At 61.9% G+C, this 14,298-nt stretch overlaps 1 protein-coding gene across 1 annotated transcript; it reads left to right on the top strand.

Annotated features, from left to right (window-relative positions):
* Positions 1-4,361: 4,361 nt before the first annotated feature.
* On the top strand, positions 4,362-11,548 carry MYLK2 (myosin light chain kinase 2). Its single transcript, XM_059481142.1, has 11 exons — positions 4,362-5,993; positions 6,118-6,419; positions 7,248-7,353; positions 7,567-7,660; positions 7,769-7,878; positions 8,059-8,200; positions 8,354-8,424; positions 8,650-8,778; positions 9,073-9,225; positions 9,593-9,725; positions 10,072-11,548. The coding sequence occupies exons 1-11, from the start codon at positions 4,402-4,404 to the stop codon at positions 10,150-10,152; spliced, it is 2,913 nt and encodes a 970-aa protein (XP_059337125.1). The 5' UTR covers positions 4,362-4,401; the 3' UTR covers positions 10,153-11,548.
* Positions 11,549-14,298: the final 2,750 nt, after the last annotated feature.

A 14,298-nucleotide genomic window follows, 5' to 3' on the forward strand; every position in this document is an offset into this window, starting at 1 on the left:
TCCTGAAGGAGCTGGATGTTGGAGAGGATGGGATTTGGCCAATGCTTCAGCAGGAAAAGGATGGCAGGTGATTTTTTCTGCTGGGGAGAACAAATTTACAGGATGGGAGCAACAGCCTGGGATTTAACTTAAGTGCTGTTGCAACACCTCCCTTTAGAGTCAGGGTAGGTTGAGAAACTGATGTAAAATCTATGTTCTCTGTGTGGATTTTGCAAACACATTTTTGTATTCCAGTACTCAAAGGTCATCACCCTTATGTGCATGCCTTGAGAGCAAGGATTTGGAGGAGAGAGGAGATCTGGGCACAAAATCTTCCTCTGCTATTCTAGTTGGGCTGTACTCAATTTGTTATCAAAATAATTTGCTGAACATAGACTAGGGCTGGAACTTAAAGGCAGCCAATATTTTCCTGGACTTTCATGTTGATTGCAAGATCAAATTATCTGGTGAATAAATTCTTATCAAAGGGTTTGATGATGCTCTCAGATCACAGCTTTGCTTCTCCTTTCTGTCTCCACTGGGAAACCTTTGCAGTTGCTTGTGTGACCTGGCCTGAACCTGGCAAGAACTCTTGGATCTGGGCAGGTCCTGGCGCTGCTGCTGGTGGCCACATCACTCTGGATGCTCTGTTGATGATGTTGGGGTTTTTCCTTGTCTTTCCCTATCACCTTGCTGACACCTGTCATGACACGATGGTGGAAGCCCCGGTTCTGATGGAAGCAGTGAAGCCAGACAGCCCGGCTGGTTTGTGTTTCAGCAGCATGGCTGGGATTCAGGTGGGGATGTTGTTCAGCCTTCCCTGCCGCTCGATTTAGCAGGGGTGTCGGGTTTCCCGGGAATGGGCCGGCTTTGGCCCCGCTGGGCCTCCCTTCCCAGGGTAAACGTAAAGGTTAAAGTGTGCTGCCGCAGTTGTGACAACGGCGTCGCCTGGGAACGGCGTGCTTGAGGCGCTGCCAGACAGCCCCAGGACAGGCTGTTTCCCAGCTGCAGCCAATGTAGGCTCTGGCTTAAGTTCCTGAATGGGAAGGGAGAAAAAAAACCCCAAGCCCAGGCTGAGAAGCCTGGGTGGTGGCTGGTTTGCAGAGCCCCAGGGCACTGTGCTGCTCCCTGGGCATGTGGGTTTGGGCCAAGGCATCTGAAATCCTGGGGTGGAACAGATACTGTCTTTCAATTCTACAATTCCTTCTTCCCAAAGGTCTGATTTCAGCTTATTTCTCTCTGCCCACAGATGAATTTTATCTGTGATAATGCCAAACCATGGTCCGCCATTGCCTCTGGAAGCCATGGCTCCCCAGTAGCTGCACCCAGGGCTTTGCTTCCTCACCTTGTGCCAGAGATTTGTGCCCAGACCAGCCTTGCTCCCAGGGAGTGTGGAAGATTGCAGGCATCCCAGAAAGGCTGGCTGGTGTCCAACTGCTTGCTCCTGCTCTCCTTGGAGAATTTTATCCCAGTGTCCACCACACCAAGAGCTCCAAGGGGGCTGTGGGGCATGGCTCCGGCTCATGCCTGGGCATGGATGTGCTTCTTCCACCTTGCCAGGAGGGTGCAGAGCCAAAGGCTGGCGGAGTGGTGGCAGTGTGTGCCTGAAGTGACACCGGTGGCCTCCAGGTGCCTGGCAGCCCAGCTGGAGGAGAAGAGAGGCAATTCCAAACTGTGTGTTGGCGATGACAGTCGGTGGGCAGAGGCCCCGCTGGCCAGGCACAGCATCTGGCCAGTATTGCTGACTGTGGCCCTACAGAGGCCAAGGTGGGGACTCCCACTCATCACAGGGGTGGTGGCTGTGCCAGGGCTGGGCAGTGTGTGTGTCATTGTCACCAAGAACTGTGGCTGCTGGTGGTGCTCCAACCTCTGCTTGTACCCAACTGCATGAACACATCAGTGAGCTGGAGCTGTGTGCCTGCTCCTGCATTATCCCTGCTGGTGCTCATCACATGCCAACTCCTGCCTTGGGTTTCAGGAAAGGAGCTGGCTTTGCTGAAGCCACAAATCCCAGCTGTGAAGGCTGGAGTGGGACAGCTCCTCATCTGTCCAGGAGTCCCCCCTGTGTCCCACTGAGCAAGTGTTGCTCTTGCATTGAGCTGTTGATGGTGGGTGCCTCAGGCCAGCACAGGGACAGGTGGGACAGCAGCACCTCAAGGACAGGAACAGCTGTGCTCCCATCCTGGCTTTTCTCAGTTTCAATGCCACATGGGAACCCCAGGCTGTGGCACACAGGGGCTGGTGGCTCACTGGGAGCTGGGATTTGCCCATGTGGAGCAGCAGCACTGCCTGAGCAGCGTTCATCCTCCTGAGAGGTGCTGCAGGCAATTTGAGCACTGCTCTTGTGGGGCTGCTGCTGCTTTTTGGTGGCATTGATTCAGCTCCATCATGAATGGCACTGGCCAGGGCAGCCTCCCCACTTCTTTTGCTGCTGTAGCCTCCAGCCCTGCCACAGGTAAGGTTTAAACTAAGGAGAGAGCAAAGCAGGGTTTAAGCAGCCAGGTTTGGTGTCTGGCAGAACCTGAGCTCTGTGTGGGGTGGGGAGCTGGGAGGCAGGACCAGGCTGGCAGCTGGCAGAGGCTGAGGCTGGAGGAGCCCAGGGTAACCTCAGCCTCCCCAGGGGCACCTGGCCAGCCTGGGCCTGGGGAGAGTCACACTCCTCCCACAAAGGCCAGGATTCAGCCCTACACAGTGCCTGAGGTGTGTCCTGGGGTACAGCACCCCAGAAAGAGCTGGCAATGCCTGTGCAGCACCCATACACACAGCCCAACCCTGCTGGAGCCTCGAGCTCCTCTGTTTCTTTCCCTGATTCTCGAAACACTTGATTTTGCAGAAAATAAGTCTTTCAAATGGTTCCTGGGGAAAGCTGCAGCTGCTGGCCCAGCTCCCAGCTGCTGCCACCTTCATCAAGGCCCAGTGGCAGTGCCCAGAGGTGCCACATCATCCCTACAGAGCCCAGAGGGCCAGTGCCAGTGGGCAGAGCTGGCCACAGCTCACCAGCACCATCACGAGCTGCTCCTGGCCGCCATCCCCACGGGCTGGCCAGTGGCCACCTTGTGTCACCTATGGGCACCTTGGAGGGCCTTAGCCGCCTCTACCCTGTCCAGCTCACCCAGGCCACCCCATGGGATGGTTTTGGGGTGTCACTGTGCCCAGTGCCAGCCCTCCCTGTGGTGCTGTGCTGGAGCAGGAGGCGAGTCCATCCCTGTCTCCTGCCCCGTGTCTGCGTGTCCCCGGCCCACGGGGGACAGGCGAGAGTGGCGTGTCCTTTGAACGGGCTCCAGCAGGAACAGGTGCTGGGAAAGGCGCAGTGGGCCGGCTCCTGCCGCTGTAAGGGATCCTCCTCTGCCCCGCTAATCCGGCTCCGTTACAGCCGGCATAGAAGAGGCCGCTCCCCCCGGCGCTGCCACAGTGCGGATGCTGCCCCGCTGACCGCCCGGGCACCGGGACCCAGGTAACGGGGCCGGGGGGGTCTGATCTGGGGTGGGGTGATGGGGTGTCCTGCAGACAGCAGAGCCCCCAGCCATGGGAAGAACACCTCCATCCCCACGGGCTCCGTGTGCTGAGCTGTGGGATGTGGGAGCGCTCACCAGGGACTGCTCTGCCACAGCTCCTGTTCCAGCAGAGCAGCAGCAGCTTCCCCGTCACTGGGGTGGTCCCTGCTGGGTTTGTTCTGGGGCTGGGCTGTGCCGGGCTCTGCACGGCTGCACAGGGAGGTGCTTGGGACAGGGTGAGGAGACATGACCGGGCACAGGAGGGCAGAACAGCCCAGGGGATTTGGGGATCAGGGGCTGGGCTGGAGGCCAGTGCAGGTACAGGCACCAACAAGGACTGTTGGTGGAGCTGGGTACCCCTGGGCCGGGGGACGAGCAGCGCTGGCGGCTGCTGGGTGCGGGTGAGCAGATGGGTTTGCCTGCATGGCTGGAGCTCCTGTGTGCTTCAGGGGGAGCAATGGTGGGGCAGTGCCGGGAATGCTCACCTCTCCTGATCCCCACTGCCAGCCTGGGGCCGGAGCCGCTGCCTCCTGCCGTGCCACGGTGGGATGTGGCCTTAAATTGTCCCCCTGGCCGCGCCGCGCTGGCTGCTCGCACGGCGGAGGCCGCGGGCACCCGGTGACAGGTGCCGGGTCAGGCCATCGATCAGTCACCGCGGGCAGATATCGGGGCACAATGGGACCGGCTCTGCTGGCCACGTGGGGTCCCTGGCTCGGTGCCACCGGCCCGGGAGCCGCCGGCGGGGCGGCGGGGACACAGTTCCCGCTGTATGGCAGCCGCTCATCCCTGCAGCAGCAGCGCTCTGCCCGGGTCCTGCCGACCCGTCTGCAGGGTGTCGGGTCCGGCGAGCCCTCAGCTGCCGCTTTCTGTCCCGCAGGAGCCGAGCCGGGAGCACCGCAGGGCAGCCTGATCCTGCCTGGAGTGTCCCATGGAGCAGGGTGGAGACAGCGGCGGGCCTGCAGGGGCAGCACCCCCCGAACCCGAGGGCAGCGCAGCCCCCGCAGCTCCCCAGCCCCAGGCGGGGACAGCGCCAGCCGCCACCGGGACACAGGACACGGGCACGGGTGGGCCTGGGCAGGAGAAGGCTGGAGGAGGGACGTTAGAGCCGGAGCAGGAGGCACCTCTGGCTGCTCCAGAGCTCCGGGATGGACGGGGAGCAGCTCCAGGAGAGGAGGATTCGCCTGTGCTGTGTGATGGAGGACAGGCAGCATCCACCGGGGAGAAGGTGCCAGCTGCCACTGAGGCCCAGGATGCAGGGAAAGATGAGAAAGAGAAGCCTGGGAAGAAGAAAGCTCCAGCTGCTGCAGGGGAGGTCAAAGGAGGAAAGGCTTCAACTGCTGCAAAGGCTGAGAATGGAAGGAAGGATGAGCCCATGGAGGGGAAGGACCTGGCTGAAACTGAGGCACGGGATGGAGGAAAGGACAAGCCCAATAAGGAGGAAGCACCTGGTGGGTCAGGGGCTGAGAGTGCTGGAAAAGCAGAGTCCACTGAGGAGAAGGCTCTGGCTGCAGCAAACTCTGAAGAAGGGAAGGCAAAACCTGTGGAGGAAACAGCTTTGGCTGCAGCTCAGGTTCAGGATGGAGGAAAAGGAGAGCCTGCAAAGGAGAAAATCACAGGGGTTGCAAAACAGGAGGTCCCAGCCCCTGCTAAAACTATGGATGAAGGGAAGCAAGATGCAAAGGCAGAGCAAGCCCCGGCTGATACCAAGCTTGCAAAAGAGAAAACCACAGCTGCTGCAAAGGAGAAGGCCCCAAATGCTGCAAAGGCTCAGGATGGGAAGAATAAAATGGTAAAAGCAGAAAAAGCCCCAGCAGTTAAAAAGGCCCCAGATGGAAGCAAAGAGGAGCCCACAAAGGAGAAGCCTCCAGCTCCGGGGAAGGAAAAAGCCCCAAATTCAGTGAAAGAGAAAGCCCCAAATTCAGTGAAGGAGCAAGCCCCAAATTCAGTGAAGGAACAAGCCCCAGCTTCAGTGAAGAAAGCCCCAGCTCCAGTGAAGGAGAAAGCCCCAGCTCCAGTGAAGGAGAAAGCCATAATTACTGCAAAGGAGAAAGTCCCAGATGCTGCTAAAGCTCGGGATGGAGAGAAGGCAGCAGCAAAAGCAGAGAAAACACCAGCTGAAAAAATGGCTCAAAGTGAAGGCAAAAAAGAGCCTGCAAAGGAGAAGTCCCCAGCAGCTGTGAAGGTGCAGGATGGAGGGAAGAAAACTGCAAAGGTGGAAAAATCCACAGTTGCATTGAAGGCTGGGGATGAAGGGAAAGCTTCTAAAAAGGAGAAGGTCCCGGCTACCACAAAGGCTCAGGATGGAGGGAAGAAAGCTGCAGAGGTGGAGCCTCCCACACCTGGAGCAGAGGCTGGGGATGGGGCTGCAGAGCCCACGGAGGCAGCGGCCGTGGCCGTGGTGAGGGCTCAGGGTGAAGGGGAGGAAGTGTCCAAGGGGACACAGGGACAGCCCCCAACAGTCCCCGAGCCCCCACGCCCGGCTCTGCTGCAGAGCCTGAGCTGCCCAGCTGCCTGCCACAGGTACCCACACCCTGCTGGGATGGGGGGATCCCCCTCGCTGCTCCAGGGAGCCCTGGGTGCCCTCTGGGTGCTGGGCTCAGGAGCTGCTGCCTGGGCTCTGCTCACCTCCCACTCCTGCTTCCAGGGAGGAGCAGCCCTGGGCAGAGATGGAGACAATAGAAGAGGAGACCACGATGGTGGAGCCAAAAGAGAGTCTGACAGAGCCTGGCCATGGCCCACCAGCCCAGGGGGACCTGCAGCCCCTGGAGCCCCCCGGCACCCCTCAGGAGAGGACATTGCCCAGTGCCCCAGGGCAGCCCCCAGATCCTGCTGGGGTGGTGGAGCAGCCTGGACCTGGGGTGGAACCATCTTTGACAGAGGCAAAGCCACCCCCCAGCCCCTACCTCACCCCCGATTTTGGGAAGGAAGACCCTTTTGAGATACTGGGTAAGGTCATGAGGTGCCTGCCTTTTCCTTATCCCCTGGACACTCTGTGGAGTGATAGCCTGGGAACCCCTGCCCTGCCTGCTGCCCACACTGCCCTCCGTGCTGCCAGCTCCTGTCCTTGGCTTGTCACCTGCCTGGTGGCCTCCGAGCTCCCCTTTCACTGTAAACAGGGCTAAATACGTCGCGTCCCCTCCTGGCCTGCTCTGGCCACACTGTGAGGAAGAGGAGCCTGGAGAGTGACAGTCACTGTCTGGCTGGTGGCAGGGGACAGCATGTCCTCATATCCTGCACCACTGTCCTTGTGGGGATGGCAGGGCTTGGGGCAGTGGGTGCCTGTGGGGATCCCTGTGAGGCTGGGTCCTGCTCCCCCCTGGGAAAAGGAAGCTCAGGAATGTGTGCAGGGGGTGCCCTGTGAGTGGGGTCTGTCCTGGGAGGGTGAGCAGAGGGTGGTGGCGTGGAGGGGGATTGGTCTGGAGAGGGTGACAGACAGTGACATGGCCTGGAAAGGGTAAATGTGACATGGAGGTTGGTCAGGGTGGCTGTCATGGATTAAGGTGGGTGCCATGGAACAGGGTGCCATGGAGCAGGGTTGGTGCCATGCATGTGGGCAATGCTGTGGGCAATAATGACAAACCCTTCAGGGGTTGCTGCATCATCCAGTGCATCCCCAGCCAGGAGCCTCTGGCTCACAGCCCAGCACTCAGTACGTGGCCACATCCTGCACCCACAGGCTTGGCTGGGTGCCTGTCTTCACTCCTAACCGGGGTACCCAGAGTGGGGTCCCTGCACAGCAGATTCCCTGCTCAGCTCCTCCTTTGGCTTTGGCAGACGATGTCCCCCCGCCGCCAGCGCCCTTCGCCCACCGCATCGTCACCCTGCGCTCCGCCAGTGTCAGCTCCCAGTTCAGCCTCAGCTCCAAGGAGATCCTTGGCGGGTAAGGAGGGGCCCCAGTGCTTCTCCTGGCGCTGTCCCACTGTCCCTCCAGCCTTGGGCAGTGGCCTTGTGTCGGTGGGACTCCTCTGGTCACGATGGGTGGGTGCCTCGGGCAGTCAGAGCAGCACCACAGGGCGGTGTGAGGGTCCCCAGCAGCCTGGGGGCTGATGGTGGGGGCACTTCTCCCTCTCTCCCTTCCTTCTTCTCTCCACAGGGGCAAGTTTGGTGAGGTTCACACGTGCACAGAGAAGGAGACGGGGCTCAAGCTGGCAGCCAAAGTGATCCGGAAGCAGGGAGCAAAGGACAAGGTCTGAACGATGCCGGGCAGGTGGTGGCAGTGTTACATTCTGTGTGTCCCTGGTGCGGGGACAAAGCCCGTCCCAGGCTGACACCCCACACTGGGGCTCCTTCTGCAGGAGATGGTGCTGCAGGAGATCGATGTCATGAACCAGCTGAACCACCACAACCTCATCCAGCTCTACGACGCCATCGAAACCCCCCGGGAGATCATCCTCTTCATGGAATAGTGAGTGCCTGTGCCTACCCTGGGGCTGTCCAACCCCAAAATGCCACATCCCACTCTGGCTCTGCTCAGCACCCCGTGGTGGAGCTGGGCCAGAGCCCTCAGGAGGGCGAGGAGCTCTGCAGGAGGATGGATTGGGGCAGGGAGTCCCCCAAAGTGACCCCAGGGTCCATCCCCATGCAGCGTGGAGGGTGGCGAGCTCTTTGAGCGGATCATCGACGACGATTACCACCTGACCGAGGTGGACTGCATGGTGTTCGTGCGGCAGATCTGCGAGGGCATCCGCTTCATGCACCACATGGGCGTCCTCCACCTCGACCTCAAGGTGCTGGGGGTGACAGTGGCAGGGCCAAGGGGGACAGCAGGACACTGGCTGGCTGTGGGAGGGGTGCCTGTGGGTCAGCACTGCTCTGGTGTGGATCTGTGCAGTGGGGATGTCCTGTCTGGTGGTGGGGCAATGGTCACCCTGTCCCCACAGCCTGAGAACATCCTCTGTGTGGCTGCCACTGGGCACATGGTGAAGATCATCGACTTTGGGCTGGCTCGAAGGTGAGGTTTTCTTCCTCAGCTCTGTCCCTCCTCCCTCTTCTCCTTCCACCCTTCATCTCTGTGTGCCTTTGGGTACCAGGAGCCCCAGGACTTGCTCCAGGCCATTACTTTGGCCATGGCACTCCATGACTAGCTGGGGAGGGCAGCATCTGCTGAGAGAGGGGCAGGGGTTTGGGGGAGCAGCCTGTCCCCCTTGTGCTGACTTGCACCCCTTCTCGGCTGCAGGTACAATCCCAATGAGAAGCTGAAAGTGAACTTTGGCACCCCTGAATTCCTGTCCCCTGAGGTGGTCAACTACGAGCAGGTCTCCTACACCACGGACATGTGGAGCATGGGCGTCATCACCTACATGCTGTATGTCAGGGCTGGCAGGGGCTGCCAGTGCCATCTGGGGAGCTCTGGTGCTGGGGCACAGCCCCCCTGGGTGCAGGGCTGTCCCCAGACACCTGGCTGCTTGGTGGCAGGTGGGGGTCCTGGATGGGGAGATGCCTGTGTGGGCTGGGGGGCAGGAAGAGGCTCAACCTGGCTGCAGGCAGGACGGTGGCAGTACATGCCTGGAACATCCCTGGCCAGGCTGGCTCTGCTCCAGGGGGTCTGGGAGGTGCTGAAGCCTGAGAGCAGCTGACTCCTCACCTCCCTCACCCCCAGGCTCAGCGGCCTCTCCCCCTTCTTGGGTGACGATGACACCGAGACACTCAACAACGTGCTGGCTGCCAACTGGTACTTTGATGAGGAGACCTTTGAGAGTGTCTCCAATGAGGCCAAGGACTTCGTCTCCAACCTCATCATCAAGGATAAGAGGTGTGAGGCTGGCAGTGACTGTGGGGTCCTGGGATGGGCATCCCCAGAGCTTGCCCAGGTACCACACGCTGCCTCTTCACCAGGGCCAGCAGCATCTCCTGGGTTCAGCACTGAATTAACCCCATGGGGCTCTGCCCCACTCTGATTGTCCCCAAAGAGCCCTGTATCCCTGCAGGGACACCTGTCCCAGGCAGGATGTGCTGGACCCCTCAGAGTCCTGCCCAGCCCCACCAGTCCCTGGGAACATTCTCCCATCTGGTTCTCCCCTGCAGGGTTATGGGATTTGGGGGCTCTGGAGGGGCTGGAGAGGGGGTGGTTGGGGCTGAGGGGCTTGAGCAGAGTTGAAGCAGTCTCATCTCTCTCCCAGTGCCCGGATGAATGCTGACCAGTGCCTGCAGCACCCCTGGCTCAATAACCTGGCAGAAAAGGCCAAACGCTCCAACCGGCGCCTCAAGTCCCAGGTGCTGCTCAAGAAATACGTCATGAGGAGGCGCTGGAAGGTGCGGGGTCCAGCAAGGGCACGGGGGTCAGAGGCTTCTGAGGGGGCTGGGAGGGGCTGCCAGGCTCTGCCTGTCCTGGTGGGTGGCATCTGGAGCACGGAGAATAGCTTTGTCTCACTGTACTGCTGGCAGCTGGGACACGGGGCTGGGGACCCCTGAGTGTGGATGCCCCTGAGGTAACATCCCCATCAAGCACAGGTTCCTTTGTGGTGGTTATTCCTGAGCTGATCCCAAAAGCAGCTTTGAGGGGCAGGAGTAGTGTCAGGCCCCAGAGCTGGGTCTGGCTCAATCTTTGGTGCCAGAGCCCTTGCCAGAGGATGAGAACCTTTGCTCTTCCCTTTCACAGAAAAATTTCATCGGGGTGTGCGCTGCCAACCGCTTCAGGAAGATCACCAGCTCAGGGTCCCTGACAGCGCTGGGCATCTGAGCTGGGCTCCCAGGGGAGCCGAGGCCAGAAAGGAACCACTTGAGAGGGACCCCCGCTCTGAGAGGGACCCCCACCAGTCTGGAGCAGCTCTGTGGAGCTGGTCCCACTGCTCTCAGGACCACATCACTGCTCAGTCTCAGACTGTGAGGCTGCTCCGGAGTGAAGGTTTCTCATTTCAGCTCTGGCCCTGGCCTGGCTGCGTGATGCCCGACCTGCAGCATCTCTGCTCTGCTCACGCTTCCTTCTCGTGCCCTCGGAGGAGGAGCAAGGCCATTCCGGTGTGATCCCGCTGCCTCGGCCGCCTGGCGCTTGCTGCTTTGGACTCTGCCTGTAAATGCCGCAGCCCCGCCTGCCCTCGCTGCCGCTGGCCCCTGCGCTGCCCGACCTCCCTCCCCAGCTCTGTGGCTCGGCGATGATGCTGGAGGGCACCGCGGAGCCTCACCCCGGTGCTTTGGCAGCGGAGCCGGGGCTCAGGCACCTCCTCCCGGCCAGCTGGGCATGTGGGAGCGGAGCTGGCCCCGAGCTGCTGCTCGCACAGGAAGGGAGGAAGCAGCAAGCACGCTTCCAGCGGCGTCCCCAGCTGGGAGCCAACGAGGAAAGAAGGAGGCTTTGTGTTCCTGCTGCCCTCCCTGCCCTTCGGTTCTGCCAGCGGGGGAAAAACACAACCTCTGCTTCACCCGTCCGCGGCAGATCGCGATGAGCGAGGCGGGCTAATGCAGAGCAGCTGGGCCGCGCTCCCGCTCCGGCCGGCACCGCTCACCCGACCACCAACACAGCGGAACTGCTCGGCCGCCAGCTCCCCGCCCGTGCGGGGGCTCCGCGGGACCGCCGGGACTGGGAGAGGGGAGAGAGGCGCTGCTCCAGCTCCCGAACCTTGTCCCGAGCCCCGTCCCCTTTGCCTGCACCACTCCTGGCCTCCTCGTGCTGCCAGAGGATGGGCATCCCCCGGGATTTGCAGCGTCCAGAGGATGGGCAGCGTCCGGGATTTGCAGCATCCAGAGGATGGGCATCCCCTGGGATTTGCAGCGTCCAGAGGATGGGCATCCCCCGGGATTTGCAGCATCCAGAGGATGGGCATCCCCTGGGATTTGCAGCATCCAGCCTTGCCCACTGCAGGAGGGGATAGGGTCCCCCAGCTTTGGCTTTTGCCGTGGCTAAGACCCCCAAGCCAAGGCTGTGTGTTTGCTCTGGAGCTGCCTCTGCCCTTTGTGCCTGCTGGAAAAACACTGGGGAGAGACACGGGGAATCATTGCTGCTCACCCCACATGGCTGCAGCAGGGGAAGGGGCTTCAGGCTTGTCCCCAGCGGGCAGGAGCCACGGCTGGTGGGACCCTGCCCCATCACGGAGCTCTCCACAGCGCTCGCCTTCTTGTAAATAAATGTACAGGTCTGCCCAGAGCCCACAGCTGCATCTGGGGGCTGGGGAGGCTCTGCTCCCACCGGTGGGGCCTGACAGTGGCAGGATAGCTGAGATGAGGATGGGAAGCAGAATCTCATCTCCGTGGTAGAGGGAATGGGTCCGGGCTGTGCCGTGCACAGGGACCACCTGGTACGGCCTGGGCAGGGCTGTGCAGGCACAGTGCCAAGGGTTTCTACACACCCAACAGCTCTGAGCAGCCCGGGGGTATGGGGGAAGGGAGAGTGACTGCATGGATGGGTGGATGCATCAGCTGTCAGTCAGACGTGTCCTCACATCTTCAGCATCTGCCCGTATCGGGTGGGATGCCCAGGCAAGGGCGGGTGGGACCTGGTGTCGCTTTGCCCAGGGGAGCTGTGGCTGGCCCTGAAGTGGTTAAAGCTGCCACAGCCCGGACTCCGGCGGCCGCAGGCGTCCCTCCCAGCCGCTTCCTGCCGGCAGCCTTTGACCGGTTCCTGTCGGTGACCACCCCGCAGGCCTGGACGCCAGCGCAGCCCCATCTGGTTCGAGTTACGCTCCACGGCGGTGACGTCTCCTTCCTGCCTGGCCCCAGGAGCCGCGATCGCCCCGGTCCCGGCCCTGGCCCCGGCCGGCCCCAGGGGCTGCTGGGCCCTGCTGTGGGGTGGCCACGGCGCTTCCAGATGGAGCATCAGCCCCGGACACTGCTGGCACCCTGAGCTGCTGTAGGGGATCGGCTCCTGAGCACTGCCCTGTGTGTGCAGCTCTGCACAGAGGGATGCACAGACACCAGCACATCCCAGTGTGTGGGACCCCCTACCCCACAGCCCAGTTTAGGTTCTCTAGTCCCCTCCTTCCTACCGTGGGACCCTACAGAGACACACACTGGGGCTGGATGAGTGGGGCTGACCCCCATGGAAGTAGCTGTGATCCCATCCTGTGCTCCCAGCTGACAGCTCATGAGCCCCTGAAGCTGCCTGGAGTGAACAGGTCCCACTGGGGCCTAATGCTCCTGGTCCAGCCCAGGCCACCATAGCCTGGTCCATCCCTTATGTGTGGGGTCCTCATCACGCCCAGGGGTGCAGTCTGGATGTGCACACGTGTGCCCTCAGCATCCATGCATGGAGCACACACATTCCCCAGGCACCCCGTCCCTGTGGCTCCCACCCTGCCTGCAGAAACGAGAAACAAACACTCCCCAGGCAGTGCAGGGAGGGAAGGGCAGCGGGCAGAGCTCCGGCAGCGGCAGCAGCAGCAGGTTCGCCCCGTGACCGAGCGCAGCGAGTCCCGTTCGCGGCACGGCCCGGGATGGGAGCGGGCGAGCGGGCGGGGAACCGGGGCCACCCACAGCGAGCCGGGAGCGAGCCAGGGAGGAGCAGAGCCGGGAGAACAGCGGGTCCGTGACCGGCAGTCGGGGTGAGGGCGGGCAAGGGGAGCACGGGTAGAGCGCACGGCTCTGATCCTCACTCCCGGACGGTGCAGGACGCGAGTGCCCATCCCCAGCGGCTGCTGCAGCCTGGGGACAGCGGGACACACCGCATTTCTCCCAGCACAGGGAGCCCATCGGGGCACAGCGTGGGGCCCGGGCCGTGCGTTCCCAGCCGCGGCGGGCGATGGGCCCGGCCACGCTGCGTGGGAACCAGACGGCCCCGGGCACGGCTGCGGCGCTCGCTTCCTCCCGCGCCCCCGGGGACCGGCGAAGGAGGGGGCTGAGGTCAGCCGCGCTCGCCGCCCGCCGCTCCGGAGACGCCAGCATGATGTAGGCGCTCAAATATTGTTTTCCACTGGGCAGGGGAAAAAAAAGCGAGTAAAGAGAGGCCCAGGGCTGAGTGGCGGTCCCCGATGATGAAGGGCGGCCCCCCTGCCCTGCCCGGGGCTGGGACGCAGCCATGGCCCAGCAGCAGCGTCTGGGGGCTGATAAGAGAGCTGACGTGGTGCTCCCGGTCCCCGAGTGACGGCAGCGCTCCTTCGGGCCAGCACGGCCCCCGCAGGGACCCCCGAGACTGGCCAAACTGGAGTCCCCCCGGCCTCAGGGATCTGGGGGGCTTTGACACAAAATTGGTCCTCACATCAGCACGGAGAGCCCCTGCTAGCCCTGTGTCTATCCTGGGGCTGGCTGTGCCATCGGGTCTGGGTGTTGCCGCTCCTGGAGAGCTCCCTCTAACACGGATGGGGGGTGCAAGCACAGCCCCCCACTTTGCCAGCATCACTCTGGCCCCACTCCTGTGCTCAGAGATGCTGACTCAGGTGTCCCAGTGCTGTGTGGGAAGGGGCTGGTGGCCAGGCCCTATCTTAGGGCTGTGTGGGGACCCTGCCCACTGCAGTGTCCACCATTTGGGCCAGTTGGGGCACATCCCTGTGCCCAGCCCAGTGAGAGCAGCGGTGACTCAGCTGGTGCCTCTCCACTGGCAGCCACCCTGCATGATTCAGGTCACAGGAATCCACTTTCCTGGCTGTTCCCATCAGAGCTGCAGCCCCTGGCACAGCCCATCTTTGGGGCTGCCCTTCTCTCAGGGTCTGCAGGGACTGGTTGGAATTCCAGCCAAGCACTGACACAGCCACAAGCAAGGACAGGGAGGGGAGGGAGCCCTGTCCCCCCCCCATAGCAGAGTCTCCACACTGTGCCACAGCCCCTGGTGACTCCCTGCAGTCTCTCTGGGTCCATTTGCAGGGCCACACACTGAGGCTGGTGCCACTTGTGCCACGTGTGACATCCTGTGAAAAACCAGGACCTTGGAGCGGTCCCAGGCCCAGGGAGGTGGCAGTGGGGC

Source organism: Ammospiza nelsoni, chromosome 12 (assembly GCF_027579445.1).
Source record: "Ammospiza nelsoni isolate bAmmNel1 chromosome 12, bAmmNel1.pri, whole genome shotgun sequence".
NCBI classification, from domain to species: Eukaryota; Metazoa; Chordata; class Aves; order Passeriformes; family Passerellidae; genus Ammospiza; species Ammospiza nelsoni.